This window comes from Camelus dromedarius, chromosome 10, assembly GCF_036321535.1.
Source record: "Camelus dromedarius isolate mCamDro1 chromosome 10, mCamDro1.pat, whole genome shotgun sequence".
NCBI lineage: Eukaryota > Metazoa > Chordata > Mammalia > Artiodactyla > Camelidae > Camelus > Camelus dromedarius.
Window position 1 is genome coordinate 71,211,515 of NC_087445.1, and position 25,487 is coordinate 71,237,001.

Genomic DNA, 25,487 nt, shown 5'->3' on the forward strand with positions numbered 1-25,487 from the left:
GAACCTCACTCAGTTCATAGGAGGTTTTCAATTTATGATTCTACTTGTAATAAAAGTTTAAAACATGTGGAAGTAAATCCTCTTATTTCTGAATAAACAGATCCTATGTTTAAAAAATTATATCTGGAAAGATTTTTTTTTCAGCATAATGCGTGCACAGTAATTTAAAATAATTACTAAATACTGAAAGGCTTAGTGAAGCAACAAATACACATTGCCCCATTTCTTTGTACCCTACTCATTCCCCAGAGGCAAATGCTTAGCATTATGTAGCAGTTTCTTCAGGTAGTTTCTGCTGCATTTCCACCGAGGTGTTTTTGTTGTAATTATTTGATCCATTCACTTTAGACAGTATGTGGCGACTTCTTTGTATGATAGATGTTGGTTTGGTTTTCCTGAACTGCTTCCCCTCATTCTGTAAAGACACTCATATTATTATAGTTAAGTCACTTTTATTAAATGAGTCTTCATGTTTTATTTATTAGGAATGTGTAAATATAGTTCTCTGTATAGTCAAGTGGTTAACTATGAATAATATGTCGTTTCTAAAATACTCTTTTATTTCCCTGGAGTTTGTAATTCCCTTTTAAGAAGAAAAGTCTTACACTAGCTACCTCTTATCTACCAGATGTTTTCTGTGTATATGTAACATATACATATATAATATATATAATATTATATAATATCTTACCAGATTTTTATGTATTATATATAATCTTAAAATTATTTTATTTAATTGATTTTATTTTTTATTATATATAACAAATATATCCATGCCCCCCAACAAATGTTTTGTCCTGTCAGATTGTCTATTGAGCCTTCTCTTTCTCTAGATGCATCTCTTCTGGAGTTGATACAATGTAGACCAAGTTGTTCTTAAGGCTTGCTGTCCATCTGTCATCCCAGAACGTCCCTTTGCTACTGCTGGATTGGACCCACTGTTTCCTATATCCCATATCTTCATGTACTTGCTTTATTCTTTCATTTTGCTAAGGGGAAGTTCTCAAGTAGTATTCAAATACTTGCATTGGGAGATAGATATTCTGAGCTCCTCATGTCTTCCAGCATCCTGTGTATTACGAGAAATCTGATGCTGTCTTGAATCTCATTTGTGGGCTCAGAAAGGGGCAGATGAGTGAGGGTAGCCAGATCCAGCCCTTCTGACTGTGTGTGTCAGTGTGTGTAGTGGGTGGAGGGTGAGTAGGTGTGTATATAGAGGCAAGCTAAACAGAGGGAGATGTGGCCTGGAGGAGCTTGGTTTTAAATTTAGGAAGCATGCAAATGTGATTGCCTTTGGTTGTCCCACCCCACTGAAGAATCCCAGTTGTGGGTTTGAGGTCAAGCTGCAGGGTGATTTTCGGGGACATCCTCCGGGGCTCAAACTTCATGTTGCCCTGGTCATGTCCATGGGAGGACACAGATGACATGCTTATCACCTCTGTGGTGCCTCATGCATGGAGGCATTTGACAGGCTAGGCAGAGAGGCTGGACATGCCAGGAGACATGGGCAGTTCCTCAGCTGGGTCTGGAGACCCAGTGGGGTGAGAGGTGAGCACTGGGTGTCAGATTGGCTCAGCTGCAGTGTGTGTCAGGATAACACAAGAATTTGTTTGACTGCTGAATGAACTTGGGTCACTGCCAGAGAATTCAGTGGGGTTCTAGGTTTCATTAATAAAGAGATGACCTCCCAGCCAATTGGGTGAGGGTCCTGCTCAACTTTACAGTGGGGCAGTTCACAAGTCGAGTATCTGGTTCTGATCTGGGTATATATTGTTCATTTAGTGAATTTCTCATTCTTAAATGTTCATTTCAAATTCCTCTCTCTATCTAGCTTTCCTTGACGCTTCCCTCACCGATAATTTACTTACTGTTTGTCTGGGTTCTTAGTCTCTATTTACTTACCATGTTGCTAGAATATACATCTCTCTCCTCTATCAAATCAAGTTCCCCAGGGATAACTTAATCCTTGTGATTAGAAACTTGAAATAAAGACAATAGTCCTGGCTCCATCTTTGTCCCTGGGCTTTGTAAAGATCAGAAGAGTTGTGTGTTATGGTGCTTTACAAACAGCAAGTGGGAGCTGGCATTATTTCCTGTCCATTTGTTAATATGATGAATAACAGCCTTAAATTAGCAAGCCAGTTAAGCAGCTGTCATTCCTAGCATCTGTGTAGTGTCTCCACCCTGATGTATCCTGAATTTCTCAATGGAAAAAAAAAAGCTTGCTATTTATTCCTCAGCTTTTTCAGCACTAGGACCTTCCTTTCAGCTTTTTCTTTTGCTTCTGCTCTCTGAAGTCCTTAAGCTGTCACTGCTCAGCTGGGCTGTTGCACAGCTGCATCCTCTGTGACTCCAGAGGCTGAGGATCAAGAAATTGGCCAAGGCAGCCTGGGTTCCCTGATGCACCAGACGTGGCATCAGTCTGGGATTTGCAGACCTGGGTCCCCGGAACCCAGAGGGGCTACTTGTACAAAAGGTCCACTTACTTGGAGCTGGTCAGTCACTGTTGTACCTCTCTGCTGTATGATGGAGCTGTTGACCACTGGCCTATGTCAATCTGATGGATGTGGCAGGTCTCCTGGTCCCAATCCTTGCACAGACCACCACACTTGACCAAGGATACTCCCGGCCTAGGGTCCCTCTGCATTTATACTTCTGGGCTCAGCCATGGATCTCAAATCCCAGAGGCACTGGCCCTGGAAGCTGAACCTGGGGGAGTTGCCAATATCAGCCACATGCTGTGCCAAGGCCAGCACTCTTTGACTGAACCTTCCCCAGACCCTCTTTTCAAGCCTGCTCTCCTAGCCTAGCCTCCTTTCCTCAAAGCCATTTTATTCAAGGAGACTTATTGCCATTTCCTGACACTTGGCCTTGACTTGGGACATGTAAGGTGCCCACAGCATGAGTCCTTAGCATCCAGTCTGGAGAACCAGGATTCAGTTTCTATTCCTTCCTTCCACGAAGCCTCCTTACAAACATTGAGACGTCCCTTCCCTGGTGACCAGCTTTACATACCAGTAATCTCAGTCATAAAGGATCTCTGGGCTGTGGGTGCCTGCTCATCCTGTATTTGCGTAACTAAATTACCCCTTAGACGACAGTATATGGAAAAGAACTTGGCTTATTTTGACTAAAACACTGTACACACCCAGTATAAATATGACCCAGCCATGGACCATGGGGAATCTGGAGGAGATAGCCCAGGGTGGAGCGATGGCCAACGTACACAGGTGAACCGTGTGGAATTTCCTGGGGCCTTCAGCAAGGGCAGAGATGTTGAGGAAAGAGACCTGATGTGGCTGTGAAAAAGCTCTAGGCAACCTTGGGCGATGTGTTTTTCTCTCTGAGCTCCTTGCTGCCGTAGGGTCTGTGCGCCTGTGGAGGCGGGTGCTCTGTGGAGGACTCTGGCGTCATTTAGAACAGTGGACTGGGACCTTTGGAGAGTGTCTTCCAAGTGTGAGAGTCTATGAAAAGTGACAAAGTTGAGGCGATGAAAACCTTTCCATCTCTATGTGAAACAGCCTCTTAAAATTCTTAGCTGTGCTCAGGATTCTGCACACTGAAGACGTCCCGTTGAGGATGTCTTAGTTTCCTTTTAGTCTTCGCCCACAGTTATCCTTTCTCTTTAGCTCATTCTGGTTTATTTCTCTTCTCTCTCATACACTGTATTTTTTTTTTCTCACTCTAGCTTTTGAATCGAAAAGACAAGACCACCTTTGAGAAACTGGACTACCTGATGTCTAAAGAAGATAATTACAAGCGGACTCGGGAATATATCCGAAGCCTGAAGATGGTTCCCAGCATTCCTTATCTAGGTAGGAGTCTGATTTGGCTTATTATTTTTTAAAGAAACCTGCTAAGTAACAGATAAGATTTTTTTACGGTTTCTACTTGAGAGGTTTCCAGGAAGCAGCATGGGCCATGAATGAAAGGGTAATTGGCTGGCTGCTTGGGTTGAAGTAGACTTTTGATGCCTCCTGAGGATGGGAACCTTGATGAGGGCCTTGAAACAAGGGCATTCTGCTGCTTATACAAATGACCTATGAATCCCAAGCCTCCCCGCCTGTGGCTTAGAAGGGTCACGTGACTCTTACCGGTTTATCCACATCCTCCCGAACTGGGCAAGTGAGGCCCAAACCCCTCTATTCTGGTTCTCTGGGTGTTATTAATATGTTACAAAAGATTTGTACCAACAAAATTATTATAATGATTATTGATTTTACTGCTTAGAAAATAATGCATGTTCATCATAAGGAATTAGGAAGAAAAGAAAATTAATATCATTTGTTATCCCACAAAGAGATAATCACATTTCCCTTCATACCTTTTCCTTGGTTGAGGTGCATATAAAATCTGTATGTTTGCTCTATTGTGAACATTTAATGGTATTACCTGCATCTCTGTACTATGCCTCAGTCCCATCAGAAGGATCTGTCCAACTGGAATCTGCTCTCTAATATTGACATTTATAAGTTGTTCCTACATTTTTGCTGTTAAAATTTTGCAGTGGACATCCCTTCTACAGAAACTTCCTACATATAGTTATGATTATTGCCTTGCAATGAATTCTTAGAAGTGTGATCATTGGGTCAAAACTTGTGCAAAATTGAATGCCTTTTCATGTGTATTTTCAAAACACTCTCCATAGAGGTTGTAATAGCTTGTATTTTCATTGGAAGGGGACAAAATTGCCTGTTTCCCCATGTGCACAAATACTGTGTATTTTCATATGCTTTTTTTTCTTTTCCTTTCTTTTTTTTTTTTTCTTTGTCAATTTGACAGGTGAAAAGTACTTCTTGTGGTTTGGTTTCACAGTTACATTAATTTTATTAAAATTGTCTATCTTCTTATGTTATAAAGTAGTATTAATAATGAGAGAAATTTTATGGATGTGACCCCTAATATTTTCAGAGGTTTAGTGCAAATTTTTTTGAGATACATTTTTGACAACTTTTAGATGTCTTCCATGAGTTTTATTTAGATTTTCTAGTTCTTTTAAAGCTAATTTGGAAAATTTGATCTTCGTAAAAGATTGTCCATTTGATCCAAGTTTTCAGAATTATTAGCATAAAGTTTTTTCCTTTAATTTTTTTTTTGACTGCAAGGTTTCACATAATTTCTTACAAATTTCAACCTCCTGTGTATGTGTGGTTATATATGCCTTGCATTCCTAATAGTTTGCACTTTTGTTTTCTCTTTCTTTTTATAATTTGCTTTGCCAGAGGTATGTCTGTTGGTATTTCCAAAGAATTGGACTTTGTGTTTGTTTATTAGTCAGATTGTCTTTCTGCTTGTGCCGTACTTCATCAGTCTGGGATGTGCTCTTTCTCTTCGCGTTTTTAAATCTCTGAAACTGGGATACATCTTTCAACTGATGGTAACAAAGCATTGTGGCATTGCTTAATTGGCAGCAGTTTTTCTTAGTGATACATAAAATAAAGGCGCATCCTAAATTGCTAATAGGAGACATCCTAAATTTGATGAAATATGGAGTTTACGCTTTTGTCTTTTATAATTCATTTCTCCTTCTTTCCTTAAGTTATTGTAGACAAATGATTGGCTTATTTGTATATATACTATGATTTCCACTTTAATTGGAAAACAGTGAAGGGTATACATTGTCCTTTAACTGCTGCTTTTGTTATTGTATCCTACATGTTTTAATGTGTAGTGTACTCAGTGATAGTCTTTGAATGTTCTGTAATTATAGTTTCAATTTTTCTTTTATCCAAGTATTATTTAACATAGTGGTTTTTTTAATTTTAATTTAGGGCTTGAGGGTTTTTTGTTTGTTTTTCAAATGGCCTTATTGAGATATAATTCATTTATCATCCATTTAAAGTGTACATTCAGTGGGTTTTAGTATATTCAGAGTCATGCAACCATCAGCACAGTCAATTTTAGAACATTTTTATCACCTCAAGGAGGAACCCCACACGTGTGAGTAGCCATCTCCCTCCCACGCCCTCACCCTCAGCCCTAGACAACTACTAATCTACTTTCTGTCTTCATGGATTTGCTTATTCCAAACATTTCATATAAATTGAATCGTACAATGTGGTCTTTTATGGCTGGCCTCTTTCCCTTAGCATCATGTTTTCAAGGTTCATTCATGTTACAACATGATCAATATTTCATTCCTTCTTATTCCCAAGTAATATTCCATTGATTGGATGCACCACATTTTATGTATCCATTCTTCATTTGATGAACATGTGAGTTGTTTCACTTTTTGCTTATTATGCATAACATCACTATGAAGGGCTTTGGTTTTTTAAGTCTTCTCTGTAATTTTTTTTAAACACTGATTTAGAATATATGACACGTATGCTTCCTAGGTTTTTAAAAAATGGTATTTGTCTTGTGGTTTAATGCAAGATCAGTTTGTGTAAATGTTTCATGAATGCTGGAAAAGAAGATGTAATCTCTCAAGTTACTCTTATAATTACATTGTAACATTCAAATTATTCATTTTCAACAACCTGGTCTATCAAGGACAGAAATATATGTTAGAGTCCCCTTTCATTTCCGATAGTTCCTGCCTTACATTATTTAGTATATGGTTGGTCCTCCATACCCCTGGGTTCTGCATTTGTGGATTCAGCCAACCCCAGACCAAAAATACTCAGGGAGAAAAAATCCACAAAGTTCCAAAAAGCAAACCTTGAATTTTGCCAGGTGTTGGCAACTATTTACATGGTATTTACATAGCATTTACAACTATTTACATGGCATTTATGTCATGTTAGTATTATAAATAACTTAGAGATGATTTAAAGTATAGGGCAGGATGTGCTAGGTTATATGCAAATACTGTGCCATTTTGTATAAGGGACTTGAGCATCCCTGGATTTTGGTATCCATAGTGATCCTGGACCCAGTCAATCCCCTGTGGGTACCAAGAGATGACGACAGTATAGAAGTTTGTAACAGCTGTAGATTCATCATGAAGTGTGTCCCATACAAAATGATCTTGATTCCATTTATTATTTGTTTGTACTTCTTTGTCTGATATTAATTCTGTGAAATCTGATTTATTTTTCCTTTGCATTCATTTTATAAACCTTTGACTATATTTTGGGTTTTAATATTTTAAGTTGTTTAGTTTTAGATGTAATCCTTGAAAACTGCAGAGTTAAGCCCAGAGACCTGGCCTTTCAGTAGGGCAGTAAATGTCTTTCCCATTTGTTTAGACATAAGCCATGTTATTGGCTTGATTATCATTCTTTTTTAATGCTTTCTTATCCTTTCCTTGTTCTCTTCTTATGTCTTGCTGTAAACTAACTGCAGTGTGCTCTGCTTGGTGAGGGGAAAGCCCCATCTCAGATCAGCAGATGGAGGGCATGTTGTAGGCACAGCTCCCAAGCCCATTCCCACGTTGCCTGAGGCTAATCAATTAAAGGATGGGTTGGTGGCATTAGGGTGAGGGCAGCTAGTGCAGCCCACTGGTTCAACGAGCAGAGGTGCTCTGGGATCTTAAGGATGGGCTCTTCTCTCCTTATAAAAGGATCGTGAGAGCCGCTGTGATTGTCTGCTTTCTCTGTGCCCAGCACTTTGCTAGTAGGTATTTTAATGCATCATCTCAATGAATGCTCACAGTGGCCCACTGAATACGCAGGCGCTGAGAGGTTGCCTAGGGTCACATAACTGGAGAGTGGCAGAGCCAGGTCTTGGCCCAGATGGTCTGGCTATAAGCCCCAAACTCTGGACACTGCCCTCTCCTGACCCCCCACCTCCACTGCTCAGGTTATTATGTTCCTACTCCTCCCTTCAGTTGCCACCTGTACATCCTCTGCCATTTATGACTTGTGAGTGGCCTCCATCGGGCACTGCATGAAGTGAGATGAATTGTCTTGGCTCTTTCTTGTGACACTCTGTTCTTGGACCACAAACTCTTGGGCTTCCGAGGGATTGGTTAGTGGGCCTCAGCCAAAGGCAGACTGGACCAATACCATCTCCCCTTGCTAACCTGTGTCCCTTCTCATCAAACCAAGCGTATGTTCCCAGATCCCTCCCCTTCGGGTGAGTCCCCTACTCAGGCCACTGGCCAGAGGCCCCTTGGGTGTGACCACGATGGCTCTCATCAGGCCAAGGGACAGATCTGCACTTGCAGCGGGCACACAGTCTTCCCCAGGGCCCCTGGCCACTGAGTCTCTGGACAGAGGCAGCCCTCCTGGTCCTTGATCACCTCATCTCAGCTGCCTCTTCCTGGCAGGTGCTTCTGGAGGGGCTCTGTGAGGGCCTCTGTTCTCTGGCAAGATCCTCCTGCTTGCCTCTAAGTGAGCCCAGCTTCATTGCCTGCTCTGCTCCCTTTCGCCCTTTGAGGATTTCTCTCCTCTCTCATGCCAGTCAGACTGCATTTCTCATCCTTGCATCGGGACGACTCCTGACATCTACAAGTCAGATTAAAAGAACAGGAGCAGACTTCAGTGTGCTTTCTGTCCTTAGGATGGCTTGTGAGGTTTACCATGGGGGCCACCACAGTCTCCTTAAAAAGAATGAAGCAGGTTCCCACTCTGAGGCTCAGCTGGGCTGTCTGTCCTGAGGGCAGCTAGGGCCCTCCCTGCACCTCTGATTGCCATGGACAGACCCTGCCCAAATCCAGGTTGTGGTTTCAGTACTAGATTTCTCTTGAAAACCCAACCTGTCCTAGGGGTGGATTTGTTTATCAAAAGAGGAAGAGTTACATAATTCCTGGAAAGTGCAATATAGGAAAAAATGTCTGAAACCATTTCTTTTTCCCCTGGCAGAGTCCTCACTCTGGGTCTTTCCCTGGGGGAGAGGGAGTTATTCTCTGGAAGGGGAGGGACGTTAAGCCCAGCCTTGATATTTCCAGCTGCTTTGTTCGTTTGGTTCGTGCTTGAGACCTTGAGTGCTGCTTCAGCGATTTTTTGGCTCTAGTAGCAAGCATGGGTTTTATTTTCATAATGATTCTTTTAAACCTCTGTGGAAGGTTCTACACTAACGGGTTTCCTGGGACTATTCTTATGCGTGTCTCTTTCTCACTGTAAAGGTACCCTCATGTCCTACTAGCCGTTGTTATTAACATTGTGGGTGTGTATTCCAGCTCCTTTCAATGCAAATTTCAGAGCCAGTTGGCTGCACTTTGGTGCACTGTTTCTCGTGAAACATAATTTAAAAAACACTCAGGGAAAAACCTACTACATTTAAAAAATAAGACTCTCTTTGTCTCAGAAAGTTTATTCCCATTTACTTCAAAGTGTAAAAATAGTGACGGGAAATGGTCAGGTCAGTTATTTGCAGCTTAATTTTATCTGATAGCAACTCCTTGTAAATACCCAGTTCAGATGGAAATGATAACAAAAGCAGGCAAAGAGCTGTGAAGAGTGGCTACAGCATTTATTTCTAAATAGCTTTATTGACTTAGAGGGTGTTTGGTTTTCACTACCTGTAATTACCTCCAGGAAATAGCTAAATAAAATTAGGAATGTAAAGGACTTTTTAAAAAAGGTCTAGAGCCTGATTCTAAAAGTAACTATAGGCAGTGTGGAAAATTGTGATCTCTCAAGGAACAAAAACTAGGCATTCTGACAGTTCTGAATAGTAAGAGAACATTTAGATTCTTGGTAAATTTACCCAGACTTCTAATATGTGAGGTAAATTTCTAGAACCTAAGCTATTCCTTCAAACAAGCAAATCCTTCCATTTTTAAAAAGCAAGGCTTTATTTTCAAGTATGAACTCTGAAGTTTAAAATAAAGGCAAGTTGTTTCCAAGTTCCAAGTATAAAATTAACAGACCTAAATCTAAAAGGACTTGCAAAAAAGAAGTGGTCATTGGTCAAAAAGAAGTGTTTATGCTGATCCCCCCAAACCCCCAGAACAGCCAGGGAAGTGAGGGGCTAAGCCTGAGGGCAGCACGTGCCAGGACCTCTGCAGGGTGGATGTGTTCACTGCCGGGCATCAGACACCATTTCTGCCCTGGTGGAGCCCGGATCTGTTCACTGGCAATGAATAGGATACCATAAGTGAGCTGAGCACTGTGCAGGGAAAGACCAGGGAGCGAAGAAAGGGAGACCCATCCCAGACTGGGGGACTAGGGGAGAGTGTTCTGGAGGGAAGCCCTAAAAGATGAATAAGCTGGTGAAGAGGTGAGTTGTGAGCATCCCAGACAAAGACAGTGGCTTGTGCAAGAGCCCTGAAGTGAGGAAAAACATGTTTGTTGGAAAAACTGGCTGGAGAGTAGAGAATGAGGGGGAGGGTGTTGTGAGAAGCAGCTGGAGGGAAGGGAGGGGTGAGATCGCTTAGGGCCTAGACACTGGGAGTGGGGAGCTCCAACTTGGACCCCCATGAGCAGTAGGGGACCAGGAGGGTTTTAAGGGCGTAGCTGGCTTGGGTTTGCGTTGAACATGGGTCTCTTGGCCTGTAATTTGTGCGTAGCTTCTAGGAATAGGGAAGACTAGGTAGGGGACCACACAGAAGCCTGTGGTGCATCACTAGATTTCAGAAATTGTTAGTGGGGGAGGGAAAGCCCTTTTAAAACTAGTTCATTTTAGAGCAAAGCCTTGGAAAGACCTGAAAGAGTTGTCAGTGAGCGTGTCCCTCATACCTGATGGAGACACATGGCGTTTCCCTGCACCTGGGCTTTCAGAATTAAGGCGTGCGTTGGAGCAGAGATGAAAGGGCACACACTCTTGATCCACCTCCAGAAGGCGGGAGGGGCTGAACTGGCAGATGCTGGCAGAACTTCTGCTTCCTAGAACTGAATCAGCATGGCTGTTGCTCCTTTGGTGGGGGCCACCGCCACCCCAGGATCAGAGTCTGGTGGCTCCCAAGGCAGGGTTACCACAGTGTTATCCAGCTGTCCCCAGGTTTGCCAGCATTAAGGGTAATCCTTTCCTTTAATGCCCAACTGAAAAAATTCCATTCCATATGCAGGAAATCCAGCCTTTTTTTCCTTCTGTTCCCCACCCCACGTGTTTCCAACAATCCCCAAGGAATACTCATTTGTTCCATGGATCCGTCCTGATTGTCGCATGGTGCCTCAGCCGGCTGTCTGGCCGCAAACCTCTGATGCCTCCCTCCAGTCATCTCCTGCTTTCCTGACCAATCTCTCCAGCTGGACCTCTGTGGAGCCAGGCTCCTCCTTCCTGAGCTGGGGAAGCACAGCTCAGGGCTGGATAAGGGGATGCCAGTGCCACAAAGAGAAGCTTAAGCCTGTGTTCTGAAACGCCTGCTTCTGGAGCCCAGGGCCATGACGCCCTTTCTCCTCTTTGCCCAATGGCCTGACCTACCGTCATCCCTCCACGGCCAGGGAGAGCCTTTGATCAGGTTTCCCCTTCCCCAAATTGAGGCATCCGCCCCCTCGGGGGCCCAGCAAGCAGGGAAAAGCTACCTTCTGACCCATCTGAAACATGCTTCTCAGTCAACAGAATAATCACAAAGACACAGTCCATCCTAAAGGAAGGAAACTTTTTCCATTATTTTGTTTGGTGATCAGCTGCATATGGTCTTAAACCTCTCAAATCTCTCCGTTCCAGAGGGAATTTTGCCTTTACTTTTGCAGTCTCAGGGTTTGTTACCTTAAAATTCGCATTTCTCTGGGACTTCTCAGTCTTGCTCCATTTTTACAAAAAGCCGGTGGATATCATTGAAATCCCTATTTTGTGAATGAAAAAAAACCCAAAAAACTTCTTACCATTTGACTTACGACTTACCAATGTCATATGCCAGATGAATACCCAATTTGACCCAAGACCTCATGCTTATGGCTGGGGTTCCACCCTTCCCTGACTTATGCATCCTCCATTTAATATCTCTGCCTCCATGGAGAGAAACAGTATGGGAGGAACACAGGCTGGGGAGAGGCTTATTTCCTTCACGCTTTGCTGCCCAGAGCTGAGCACCTTGCTGCATCCGTCCCTTCTGGGAAACAGGGAGGACTTGCAGTTAGCTTTTCTCTGGGTCAGATAATTTTGTCTGCAACATTGTAGACTGTACTTCAATTTTAAAAAAAAAAGGAAAAAGAAATTTTGTCTGATCCCCCAAAAGCGGATGAGAGCATGAGCCCATTTTGTGCAAGTGAAGGTACATTTTCATAGCAGGATCAGGATGACTGCTCCTCTTTGACCTCTAGTCTTTAGATTTCTAATTAGAAACTGACAATCATAATAATAGTGACAATAGCTCACATTTACTTTTTTATCACGCGGCAGGCACCACACCAAGCTTTACATATATTATCTCATTCAGTCCTCCCAACACTCCTTCCTCTGAGGGAGGCACTACTTTAAACTGATTTTATAGCTGCAGAAGCTAAATAAGACTTGTTAAAAGTTTCACCACTTACTAGTGCCATTTTCTAGGGTTGGGACCAGTGCTCAAACCTGGGTCTGATCCCAGTGCCCCAACCACTAACCTCAGAATATGCCATTTGTTCCTTCCAACAGGCCTTTACCCTCTGGGGAAACCAGGAGGGTGGGCTGAAGAGAGGAGTGTCTCCAGGGGCCTCCTGTCAGAACAGGGGCTCAAGATGGGAGACTGAGGGCCCTCCCAGGGTCAGCCAGTCCTAAAGAAGGGAAGGGTGAGGGGTGGAGGAAGGACTAGAGCTTCTCCATCCTCAGGACTAGCCTGGGGCCATTGGGATGACTCCTAGCACTACTTTGGAGAGAGAGTTAGGACAGTGGCCCTGAGAATCTGAAGGATTTCACGTGGTAGAGAGCTTCCAAGACGGTCCCCAGTGATCCCTGCCCTGTGCAATCCCTTCCTCTGCAGCATGGGCAGAACATATTGACTCGCTTCTAACAAACAGAGTATGACAGGAACAATGGAACGTCACCTCGGGACTTAGTTGGAGAAGACTGCTCTCTCTGCTGCATGCTCCTCTCTTCTGACTCTCTCGTGGCTCACGCATCCTGGGAGAATCCAGCAGCTGTGTGTTTGGCAGTCCTGTGGAGAGGCCTGTGTGGCAAGGGTTTGGGGCCTGCCAATTACCATGTGAGTGAGTTCGGAAGCAGGTTCTGTCTAAGTGGAGCCCTCAGAGGAGACTGTGGCCCCGGCTAGGAGCTGGACTGCAAGTCTCAAGAGATACCCTGAGCCAGAGACACCCAGCTAAGACATATTCAAATTCCTGACCCTTGGAAACTGCAAGATGGCAAATGTTTATTGTTGTAAGAGGCTAAATCTGGGGGTACTTTGTCACACAGCAGTGGATAACTAGTGCACCACACCACCTTCATCACTTCCCCACATTTGTTACTTTGTTGCCCCATCCGTACTGAAACAAATCAGCTCTGAAATTCAACACACAAAAAACTGTCAGATTCTGGATGTTTAAAAGTAGAATTGAACTACATTAAGTTTACTCATTCACCCGTTGAACACGTTTTGTATAAACCCACCAAGTACAAGTAAGAGGCATTACAGAAACTGCAGGAAGCAAGAGGGCAAATCACTGCCCTCAAGGCCACAGGAGACTAACAGCTGGTTGAATCTAACACATGACTAACACATGATTGAATCAGGAGCAGGTTGCAATGAGGCCAAAGAGTGGGAGCGGGAGAGAGAGGAATCAGGAAATTCCCAACCACCCCACATAGCAACCCACACCATGGTGGAGCAAGCAGGCAATTCCTGTATGTATTTTGGGTTTGCTTTGTTGACTGAAATGCAGAACTGTGACCCGCTCCCTTGTGGAGGTGGGGCCAACACAGAAGAAGGACGTAACTGTTATTGACAATCTCCTAGACACAACAGATGCCTCAGGCTGAACCTCAGACTTTAGAAAGGAGGCCTTAGGAAGGAAAGGACTCCTTTTATCTCTCTCTCTGATCTTCAGTCTCTCGGGTCTGGGTTCTAGTGATAGATGTCAAGGTATATACTCCTGGGCAGTGGGTGCCGAACTGCTGTCTAGAATAACGGATGAGTCTAGGAGCAAAAAGGGAGGAATTACTTCCTACCTGCCCTTGACGATTTATAGAGAGGACTCTATGATCCCATAAATCCAGGACAAGTCATCGACTGTAAGATTCCTTAGATGTGTGTTATTTTCTGTTTACTTCTGGGACACAATATAGCAGAGCAGTTAAGAGCAAGAGCCCTGGAGGCAAACTGCTTTCTTTCATATCCTGACTCCACTACTAATTAGCTGAATAATCTTGGAAATATTATTTACTTTCTCTCTGCCTCCCTTCATTGTCTTTAAAATGGGAATAATCGCTGGATTTACCTTACGGGGTTGCTGTGAAGAGCAAATAAATCATTGCGTGCCATGCGCTGCAGATAATCCCCTGCATGGAGTAAACACTCAATAATTACCTGCCATCAGATATTTATCATCAAAAAAATTCCTTAATTAAAAAAAATGACTGTCAGATTGATCTCTGGGGCAGCAGGAAGTGCTGGGTCCCTCTCAGAAGCTGGTTTTGAGAGGAGGAAGTCCTCCAGGAAGAGCGGGTGGTTACCACTTTGAGAGGTGATGGAATCTTGCCCATCTGTGAGAAAGGAGGGTGCCTGAGGACTAAAGCCTGAAAGGTCTTAGGAGGTTACCCTCAGAGAGGCTGCACTGCCCTTCCTAAGTGTACATCGGGCTCAGGGTGTCAGGTGTCCAGAACTTCAGAGGCCCAGGAGTGCCTGTTCCGGGGGCAGGACCTCTGCTTCATGTGGCCAGAAAGCCTTGCTCAGGAGTGCCGTTCAGCTCCCACTCATCCTTCTAAAAACTTTTAAAACTACGGAAGTAGCACATTGTTTGCTGTAAAACTCATTCACACTAAAAAGTCTACCAAGTAAAGAGTGAAAGTCCCTGGCTCTCCCTCCTGCTTGGCGTGTATCCTTCCGGGCACTTTAATCCACACGTACAAGTATCTGTGCCTCATGTGGGGGTGTGCAAAGAGTCTTGTGCTTTTTAACCAAAATGAGAGTGGGTAAAGAGTTTGTTTTGCACCTTGCTTTTTACACTGAAAGTGTCGTGGGCATTGTTCAGTGGCAGCAAGTCCAGAACGCCTTCATTCTTCCCAGTGGCTCTGTGGCATCTCGGCCACGTGGGGCTTTGTGGGACGGTGCCTGGATGTGCACCGATCCGTTTGGCCCCAACTGATAAATGCCTAGGTTGTTTCTACTTTTTCCCTTGGACAGATGGTGCTGTTGAGAATATCTTTATACATGTATCTTTAGTCACCTGTCAGAGTAATTCTGAAACTGAGAGCTGGGAATGGAATTCTGGGCAAGACCAAAAATTTATATTTGGTGGCTGCTGCTGGAGGGCCCGCTGCAAGGTTGCAGTTCCACTCTCGCCAGCACGTGTGAGCCTGCCTGTCTTCTCCATGCTCACCAGTGCTATGTATTACCAGCCGTTTACTTACTATGAAATAACAGGTGAAAGTTGGCCTCTGGCTTTAATACTCATTTCTCTACCTACTCATTTTTTGTGCTCTTAGCAAAGAAGCTGCTTCTTGCTTCAAGCACATACTCCCTGGGCCTGGGTCAGGCAGCCAGCCTTCTAGGCCCACCCCGCTGCTCAGCTGCCCCTGCTCCTGCCTCTGCATCCTGAACATCTGTCCTTAATCCGCCTCCCTGCATCCCCAGCACAGCCTTGTGCTGCTGCCGTGATCAGTGAGGAAAGGCTGGCTGACTGTCGGGTCCCCATGGAGAGGAGCTGACAGAAATGCATGCCCGGCACAGTCGCCTTGGGCTGGGTCAGCTTTCCGGGCTCCAAGGAGGCTGCGTGCTGCTTCTGATTCTTTCCCCAATTTGAGATGACTAGGGCATGGCTCCAGTCATATGGCTGCAGAAGGCAATTCTAATTCCATTCCTTCGTTAGCTACCCAGGCTCTGAGCCACTCCTAGCTCTGCTAAGTGTTGGGGCAATTGTGACCTGTCTACCCTTGCCCAAGGAGCTGTCCTCCCAACATGACATGTCCTTTAGCTTTTGGAGGGTACACGTGCTGCGGCAGCCAGGGAGGAATCACCCCTTGACCTGCTCGTGAGTCAGATTTAATACAACCACGGCTGAGCAGGGGCAGGGACAGTCAGATGGCCCACTCACTTGGGAGGTGACGTACATAGAAGTGCGTTGGGAAGGCTATACAGGTGGGAGGGATTACCTGTGTCTGGGTTCCCATGTGTGGGCTGAGCCGGCCTAGGCCAGGATGCCCCCGTTCAGGAGAAATGGGAACACTTGAATGTTCTAGTGATGGTAGGGACCAAGGCCTGTGTCCACAAGGGCTGGAATCCCAGACTAGGGCTGGTTCAGGCCTGACAATGGGATCTGAGAGATGGGGTAAGCAAACCCCAGTCCTGCAGGCATGGAGATGGGAGATGAGCCTCCACAAAAGGGACCCAGTTACCAGATAGTGCAGGCCAAGGCTTGGACTAGGTAGAGTCGGTGCACGAGGTGACAGCCAGACCAGCCACAAGTGGGACACTTCTGCCGCCAAAGGGTGGGGCTTAGTCTGCAGATAGGGGGACATGTGGCTTTCTTGTCGTACAAGAGGAAGGGAGAAAGGCAGGGCCCAGCCACTTTAGCCCTGACAAAGGATTGGAAACCCCAAGAAATTGTGAAATATTCTCCATTGCTGCCCCCTGTTGTTCTGTGCCCTCTGCTTGGAGACGGGGCCAACAGCCCTGGTCTTGCTTCCTGACATCCAGGGACCTACTGTCCATTGGCTGCTTCTGCACAGGCAGGCTGGCTGGCCACCTCACACACCTGCTTCTGTGGGAGCGGGCTCCATGCTGCCATGATTCTAGGAAGTGATGATGGAATGAGAGAGGAGCCTCAGTGGCTTCCTTTCATCCTTGGGGACAGCCGTCTAATCCTGCAGAGTCAGGAGCTCAGGAGTCGGACAGACTCGAGCTCAAATCCTGACTGTCCCAGGCTGCATGTTCTTGGGCAAGTCACTTACAACTCTGAGTCTCAATTTCTGTTACGTCAAAGGGAGGGTAATTGCAGAACCCACCCCTTTGGGTTTTTGTGAGTTTAGAGAGACACACATGGAAAGCGCCCACGCAGGGTGGATGGTATGAGTATTTCCCAGAGTGAATACTGCCCGGAAGAGCCCAGCAGTGGGGAACTTGTTGCTTCCTGTGTCCACAGAGATGATTGAGGAACCTGGCGTATCCAGGAAGGGCAGGAGGAGCCCCATCTGGGCACAGCCATGTGTCATGTTTAGTGACACAGCTGGGCCTGGAAGGGCTGGGTGTGCTTTCTGGGGTGGGGCAGGTGTCAGCTGGGGGAGCTGGGGAACATGATCTAACAAGTAGTGGGACAGAATCCATCTCGCTGGCCAAAGGTCGTCTCCAGAGAGGATGGGGACCAACCAGAGCTGATGTATATAGTCTAGACCTCTTTTTGGCTATAGACCCAGCCCTTGACCCCTCCTTCTCCAAGAACCCAGCTCTGCGCTGAGCCCAGTCAATAGGACTGAGGGGGACACACAGCCCCCAGCAGGCCAGTCGGGTCCTCTGGCTGGGAGTTAGCTGGAAAGGAGAAGGGCTTTGGGTCTTTGCTGGCACTCAAACCAGGAGGACATGTGAGCTCAGAAATTCCATGCTGGGAAAAGCAGATGGCTGCACAATGAGAAACAGAGAGACCTTGCAGGCAGGGGAAAGGGAAAGGGAAAGGGAAAGGAAAGGGAGAGAAGCTGAGAGAGCTGCTACCCTGCCCCTTGAAGGCCTTCCAGGCGGTTTCTGGTTCCTGGCCCTCGTGAGGCCCAGCTGCGTCCCTGCTCATGGACTCTGGGAGCTACCTCGTGTCCTTATGTAACCAGCTTATTCAGTGAGCTGGACTCAATCAGGTGTAAGAGGAAACCAACTTTATTTTTCCCTTGTGTCCTTTCCAGCCTACCCTGTGGATTAGTTCTTTTCCCAATTGACGCTGAGAACTTAACAGGCCCCTGAAGTCTCGCTGTTAACAGTCACGTGACTCCAGACTGTCCAGTGTAGTGATCAGGAGGCTGTACTCCTACAGCCCGGCCAGGCTGGAGGTCTGGGGCCGGGGAGGGTGCACAGTCAGCGTCTCCACTAGACCCCACAGTCCCACTGTCTCCCCAACTTGTCCACTGAGCTTTGTGGCCCCTGGGGTTGGAACAGGGGAGAGGGATGAGGGAGAGGTATGGGGTCCATCTGATGTGGTCGGTTCAGTGGGAACCCAGAGCTGGTGCCCTGTGGGGGTGCCAGGTGCCCAAAGTACCCACGCTCTGTCTTTTTCCCTTTCCTGTCTTTTCTCCCTCTTCCCTGCTGCTGCTTCACAATTTCCCTTCTGGGCACCTCTGACTCCGCCCCCTGATAGGATAATACTTCTCCTCCAACTGACCTCTTAGGACCTTTCCTTGGCTCCTGGGCTTCCTGCATTGCCCCCACCCCACCACCCAGGCTGCCCTCTGCCTCCTAGGAACCTGTGTCCTTTGCCTCCCCGCCGCTCCCAGGGCAGTGTCGTTTCTCACTGCCCTCTGCCGCTGGCCTGCAGACTTGAGGCATGAGTCAGATGGTAGTGCTCGCACTCAGCCATGCCAAGCTCTTAGAAGAGTCCCTTGAAGTTCTCACTTGATTTAGGGAGGGGGAGCACCTACCTTCCCTGTGGTGGCGGAGGGATGCCACAGGGATGACTCATCCCCAACCCCACGATGCTTTTTCAGCTCTCGTTACACGGGCTGCAGGTGGGCAGTCGGCTAATGCTGTAGAGCCAGTTTGGGGTCATCCCCTGCAGGGAGGGTCTTGCACCTTGTTCTAGAATATGGGGGCTCTCAGCAGCTATTATTTTGTCCTTAGCCTTTTGAGTCTCAGATAAAACTGAGGCAGAAAAGAGTGCCAGTTTAACATTCTGTTCCACTTAAAATGTCCCCTTTTTTATTTAGTCCAGTTCTCTGGCTCTCTCGTACTATAACCGAGAGTTTTTACTAGACTGTGTAAAACAAACGAGGCGCCCCTGGGAGATCAGGGAGGACCCCTTGAGCTCCCAGAGAGGATCTGTGGATTATGAGCATCATTGATTCCCATTGCTGGTGTTTTCTGTAGTTCAAAGGTTTCTCTTTCAATCTTGCTCAAACTGGCAGGATTTGGGGGAAGGGGTCTTGTTCAGCATCACTTGTTTGGGGAACATCTCTGTCTTCCTGACATGTTCCCCACATGAGCCCAGCAGGTGGGTGCCCTCCATCCACCAACGTATTGGCCCAAACTGGGGTACTGGGGTTTGGCTGGGGCAGGGGAGAGTCCGGGTTTCACTGGCTTCCTTCTGGGTCCGCAGGTGCGCTAGCTGTGGAGACCTTAGTGGCAGCAGGAGCCCTATGACTGTAGGTCTTAAAAGTCACCGTGGGAGGGGAGAGGGGGAGTGTTGATGTGGGTTGTTCGGGCTGAGTGTACCTGGCTGGCTGCTGGCAGGTGAGTGACTCTCTGGGCACCAAGGCCCCGCACCTGACCACAGCCCTCATCTCCCATTCTCTTCTTCAATGCTGTTGGTTTGGTAAACTGCCTCCCTCCCCCCATTTCACTGTAGGGAGAGTGGGTTCCACATCTCTGATGGGCTTATTCCTTCCTCTCCTTCCATGTAGCCAGGGTACAATTTGACGAAGACTCAGGTTTGGGTCCTGGGGTGGGTGGGGGCTGGTGTCGTGCTCTGCTTTTGTTTGGTTCCCAGCTAGTTTAGAAAAAGGGCTACCTTCTCTTGTCCAGAGCTCTCTGCTTTGGGATTTGGACCCAAGACCAGTAACCGATAAGGTTGGGCCCTGTTTTCCTTTGCCTTCAATCCTTGCATCCCACACACCTCCACTCCAGATGTGTCGGGGTGGGGAGGGGTGGCTCTGGTCTGGGCCAAGGCTGAGATATTCTCACCTAATAGTGTCCAGATTCCACTGTGACCCCAAAAACTGCCTAGGAGTTTGGGAGAAGAGTTTGAGAACTCTTACTCAGTAGTGTCTGACTCCCAGAACCTTCTGAATTGATCCCTGCTGGGGCATTTTTACCAGCACTCTGGCTCCAAGCCTCACTTCTCCCCTTCTGTGAAGTGAGAGGAAAGTCCCTCCTTTACAGGCTGCTGTGAGGTCACCTGAGAAGACGTAAGTCCAATTCCAGGCACGCAGAAGGCCCCAGGAAACGGCAGTCTCCCCGCACTGCAACTTTGTTGAAAAGGGCTCTCATAAGGCAACATCACCTGGTCATTAAAAAGAGGGATTGGTGAGTCCAAAGGTTTAAGTGCCTTTTCAATTTTGATGGATACATTGCCAAATTGCTCTTCAAAAATATTGCATCAATTTATACTTCCATCCGGAGTACACAGCGTACGTATTTCTCCATTCCCTTGTCAGCATGGAGACTGACATTTTTTCATCTTTGCCAATCCGCCGGGCACCATGTGATGGTTTGGGCTTGAGTTAACGGACCTCTCTGGTGATTCTTGAGCTTGGCCTCTTTTCTTGTGTACTGGCCATTTGTGAGTCTTCTGATGTGTTTGTGTACTTAAGTTTTCTATAACAGTGTATCTTTCTTCTTAATTTGAAAGAGTACTTGGTGTAGCATGATTGTTATTCCTATATTTTTCTCTTGTTTAATATTTCCCTTTTAATCTTGGTCGTGTTTTGTTTTATTCCATTTTTCATAGGGCAAAAAAAAAAAAAGGAATTTTCTTTAGTCAAAATCCCTTAGTCTTTTCCTTAATGGTTTTGGGGCTTCCTGTCAGGCCTAGAGACACCTTCCCAATCCACAGATCAGTTTTACAGGAGGGTGGTTCTGGCAACTAGTGTGGAAGTCAGATTGGAATGAGGGCTCCTGGTCTGGTGAGGGGCAGCCTGTTGTCGTAGTCGAGGGGAGAGGGGAGGAGAGCCTGCACCAGGGCAGGAAAGAGGGCTTGTGTGGAGGGATGGGTTGCCCTTGGCAAGGGGCTGGGAGGAGTCCTTGTTTCTGACCCGAGCAATTGAGTAGATGGTGCCATTTGGTGAAATGGGACCAGATGTGGGGGAAGGTGCTTCAGGTGTTGACTGCACTGCCTGTGTCCAATGGAGACGCAGGACTCCTGAGGGCACATATGGAAACCAGAGATAGGGAGAGTACGATTACATGATTTTGGTGGATGCCCCTGGTGCTGAATCTCTTGGTTTTACTCAAAAGCTCTGACATCGAGGGTCCCAGGAAGGCATTCTAAAACAATAATACACAGTGTAGATACATCCAAATCGCACTGATGGCTTTTATTGCAGATTTGTGTCATTACAAGGATAATCTGGGAATATATTAAAAAAAAAAAAAAACCCTCCCTTTTATATACACAAAACGTGCTACATGGTACACTTTGTGAGACTGCTGAGGTAATAGGCACACACCCAGACGCGGACAGTACCAAACGTTCCGACATCTAGCACACCCCGACCCGCGTGCCCTCTGCGGAGGGTCTTACCTTCTTGGTCATCCCTTGCTCCCTGCTTGGCAAGAGTCCCGGTAGTACTGCCCCTGACACACTTCGTGGCCAACAGGACTCAGAGAGCCACTGCGCTGCAACGCACCAACCAAGGGATCCGTGGCCCCTGGTTATTCAGTAACTCAGGACAAGTGGCCAGTCCTCATTTTTATGGCACCTGTTCTCAGGGAAAGTGTAGTTTGGAAACAAAATATGGACTCTAGTCGGCCTGAGAACATGGGACTTTTGGTCTGTAGCCACTTGGGGCCCCCAATGATTGGATTATGACTTTGCTTCAATTGAATATCTGCTGGCAAGGTGGGTAATTATTTCTGTGAAGGTTAAAATGACAGGTAGGCTAAAGTATGAATGAAAATACAAGACTGCGAATACCGTTATCTATGTGGCAGGCCTTTCAGGCCTGACTTCCCCTTTCCTGACTAGAAACACGGAGTCCAGACTGTTTCCTACTCGGGGACTAAGGGATCTTGCCTGGAGGGAAAGCACAGGGGGACAGAAGAGGTCAGGAGTAAGTAGGCAAGGAGTAGAGAAGAGTGGGAAAGGTGCCTGGACAACAGTGGCCTGGGACTGATGCACAGAAGGCACTTAGCAAATGGCACCGATGAATGGGTAGGTGGGTGGGTGGGTATCAAAATGGACGGGGACGTGGAGTCTGAAATTTGATTAGGTGCCAAAAGGGGATCCTAAGCAAGGAAGTTGGGACCCCCTCTGTGAGAGGGTAGCACTGTGGACGTTCCTGGAAGAATCCAGGCATGTGGAAGCCAAGGATTATTCTTTGAGTTGGAGCTACACAGGCTGTGACCTGCTCTTAGGCTCAAGTAGCGCAACATCAATGAAACGCTCTTCTCCTAAGAGCAGAGCGCTTGTCAACAGCCTCAGCATCCGAGAACTGAGTCTACGTGTGTTAGGTGTATAAGGCAAACCTGTATATGTATCTAGATGTACGATGTGTGTGTGTATCTGAATGCATATGCGTGTGGTACACACGCAAGTGCACAAGGTCGGCTCACACACGTGTATATCATGAAGGTATTTTGCAGTTGTGTTTTTATTGTAGGGACTTAATTTATTTAAGGGAAGACTTGACTGCAGTCCTGTCCTGTCTGAGAACACGAGGGGCTGTCTGATGTTAAGAAAGTAGTAGGGACAGAGAATACCGTTTCGATTCAGTTCTGTTATCTGTCGCAGTGACTTGGGAAGAGTCCAGCGTCCCAGTCCTCCCGGCCCCAAGGTGACCCAGTGAGGAGGTGCTCTGTGTGCTGGGGCCAGCACAGCCACGAGCGGTCAGGCGGGGAGCCGGCCTAGTGGAAGGTGTTGGGGTTGGGCCGGATCATCATCACCACTTTCTTGAGCGAGTAGGAGCCCCCTCGGAACTCAGCCCAGTAGACTCCGTCCTGGTAGCGGCTCCGGTAGTGGCCCCCACGGTACCAGACGCCATTGAGGTTGGAGTGGGCACAGGCGTTATACCACCAGCCGCCCTTCTGGTAGTGGGCACAGTTTCCTTCAGGAGAGAAAGAGCAAGAAGGTCTCAGGGAGGAGGCTTTACCCAAATCTGCCGTTTGCTCGGGGACTTCAGTGGGACCCCCCCCCCCCGGGACATTTGAACAAGAATGCTTGGGAGGGGACGGGGCTTCAGACCTGCTCAGATCTGCCTTCTGCCTAGTGAGCTGTGTGATCTTGGTCAAGTGACTTAACCTCGTGGAGCCACCGAATTCTCATGGTAAAATAAGGATGAGTGTGGTGCCTCCCAGGACCACCGTGGGAACTGAGCGAGGGTGCCTGCTCGCCCAGGGCTTACTGCAAATGGAGCACGCAGGGAGGACTCCACACCCCAGGCTTGAGCAGAAAACGGAAGTGACCTGAGGTGGGCTGGGGGAGAGAGCCAAAGGGTTTTTTTAGGAATTTTTTTTAAAGAGTTGGAAGTATTAGATCAAGAGTCTTTATAGAATTACAAAGGAAATGTTTAAGATGAAATGTTCCTCTATTCCTCCCCAGTCTGTATTCCAGCCAAAAAAATTTTTTTTCACAAAAGAAAGATATTTTCATGAAGTTTTTGGCACTATCTTATCATGCTGGATTTTGCTGCCAAGGACAAGCAGTTCAGAACAACAGTAAAAGTGTGGGCAAGGCATTGCCCTTCCCAGGAAGGGGGGCCGGGCATTGTCAGGCCTAGAGAGGGACCCCACTCAGGGCAAGGGCTGGCCCAGTCAAGTTTGTGGCTTTGGGAGCGGGTGTTGGGATGAGGTGAGGAGGGAGCAGGCGGCTGAGGCAGAAAGCCGAGAGGAGAAGGCCCAGGCACCCCAGAGCCCCGGCAGCCCAGGTTTTCTCAGAGTTTTCCTCCGGCTCCACTGGGCCATGCCCTGAGGCCACACGGTCCAAGCGGCAGAGCCCTCGGCACACCACAGTCGGCCTCCCGTCGGCCAGAGACGGGGAGCTCACTTCCTTGCCGTCCCCTGACCGTGCTGCCGGACAGGCCCAACAGTTGGGGTCACAGAGCAGTCTTCTCCTTGCTCCCCATAAGGGCCCTCAAGAAATGCGGTGCCAGCCCCTGTATCCCCCGTGTCTGAGCAGCTCCGAGGGTCGTCTTTCAGCCCTGCTCTTCTTGAAGCTTTGGCAGCCCTGGCCTGAGAAGACTCAGGGCTTCCTCAGGAGACCCTTCAGCAGGGTCAGTTCCGTGCCAGTGAGGAAGTAGAGGGGTCAGCATTTCCCCCGGTGTTGTGAGAACAGTCTGCTGGAGTGCGGCCGCCATGGGGGCCTGGAGTGGGGACCTCCCCGCCCCATGTAGGCAGCTGAGCTTGCCTGAACTGCAGGGACAGTCAGTCCTCGGAGGGCAGGGAGTGGCCTTCATAAATGGGCAGCTGGAGCAGAAGGGGCCAAGCTTGCCCCTGAGAACAGACAGCCTTGCCCTGGAGGAGGAGTCAGCCCCTCACGGAGGAGCTGGGCCTCACTGCCACCCACCAGTGGGGGCCCAGGGACCCTCATCTCAAGGAATTGGTGTGGAGCCTTGCAATGCATTAGCTGTTGTGGGGGTTCATGTCTGGACTCAGGGCTGGACTGTCTGTGCTTCTTATAATTTTCTATTTTATCCTTTTTTTGATCTAATAAGGACCTGGATTTGAGACATATGACCTTGGGCAGATCACTTGGTCTCTCCTACCTGGTTTCCTCTCAGTAGCTCCCCTCCAGCACTGCATTAACAGTACCTGCTAGTGACTAAGTATACAGAGAGCCGCTTGGATCGGGCTCCGACTCTGCCAAGTCCCAGACAAAGCACGTCAGGCACATGCTCTCTGACCTTCTCACCCCCCTGCTAGGTAGATAGTGTCCTTATTTCCAGAAGTGGAAACAGGCTCAGAGAGATTGAGCAGCATGCCCAGCATGGAGGCACATAGGAAGTGGGGCCAGCATTGGTACCCAGGGTGTATGGCCTGGAGCCTGCAGGGACATGTCGCCTTGATATCTGGTGCCTCAGGCAGAGAGTGATGCGGGTGCACAGCCCAGCATGAGGTCCAGCTTGGCCCAGAGTGGCCCTCCTACGTGTAATTTGTGCCCCTCTTTACCTTCTCCTGTTTGTAAATGCCACTTTGACCCAGGCTTGTGAAGGGGATCTGTGGGCAGAGGGCAGAGGCGTGGACCTTCAGGGGACGGCAGCAAGGCTGGGCAGCTGGGCCTGGGATCTGCCTATTCTCAGGCCCGGGAGTCAGAGGCTCGGCTTTAGTTGAGCTCTCTCCCTGCCCTGCAGCTGGGCTTGACCCCGCTGGCCCTACCTGTGTAGACGTCGTGGTCCCTGTCCAGGGTGGTGAACTGCTTGCCGTTGTGCCAGGTGAAGGAGTCGCCGGCGTTGCCGTGGTAGCGCCCCAGCCGCAGCTTGTAATACTCGCTCTCAGGCTCCAGGCGGAAGCTGGCGTATTCTGCAAAGACCTTGCGGCCAGACCAGTCCTCCATGGTCACCAGCAGTTTGTAGTTGCCCTGGTTCGTCAGCCAGTAAATGTTCTCCAGGCCCAGCCAGTATTCGCCGTCAATGTTCCCAAACCCTTGCTGGGGAAAAGGCAGGCGAGCGTTAGTAAGGGATGGGCAGGGCGCTCCGCCAGCAGGGCCCGGCCGTTGGCTGCTCAGGGCCGCACGGAG

The 25,487-nt window shown here is 47.7% G+C and overlaps 2 protein-coding genes across 10 annotated transcripts in view; one reads left to right on the forward strand and one right to left on the reverse strand.

The window, feature by feature from the left end:
- Positions 1-25,487, forward strand: part of RALGPS1 (Ral GEF with PH domain and SH3 binding motif 1) — a 259,983-nt gene that overhangs the window by 113,576 nt on the left and 120,920 nt on the right. For all 9 annotated transcript variants that reach the window (XM_064490524.1, XM_064490523.1, XM_064490526.1 and 6 more), the window contains one exon: positions 3,689-3,815. In XM_064490524.1, coding sequence (XP_064346594.1) covers positions 3,689-3,815 — 127 coding nt within the window. The remainder of the gene's footprint in view (positions 1-3,688; positions 3,816-25,487) is intronic.
- Positions 21,593-25,487, reverse strand: part of ANGPTL2 (angiopoietin like 2) — a 33,538-nt gene continuing 29,643 nt past the window's right edge. Inside the window, exons 4-5 of the mRNA XM_064490532.1 lie at positions 25,127-25,397; positions 21,593-22,860 (exon numbers count right to left, since the gene is read on the reverse strand). Coding sequence (XP_064346602.1) covers positions 22,661-22,860; positions 25,127-25,397 — 471 coding nt within the window. The 3' untranslated portion in view covers positions 21,593-22,660. The remainder of the gene's footprint in view (positions 22,861-25,126; positions 25,398-25,487) is intronic.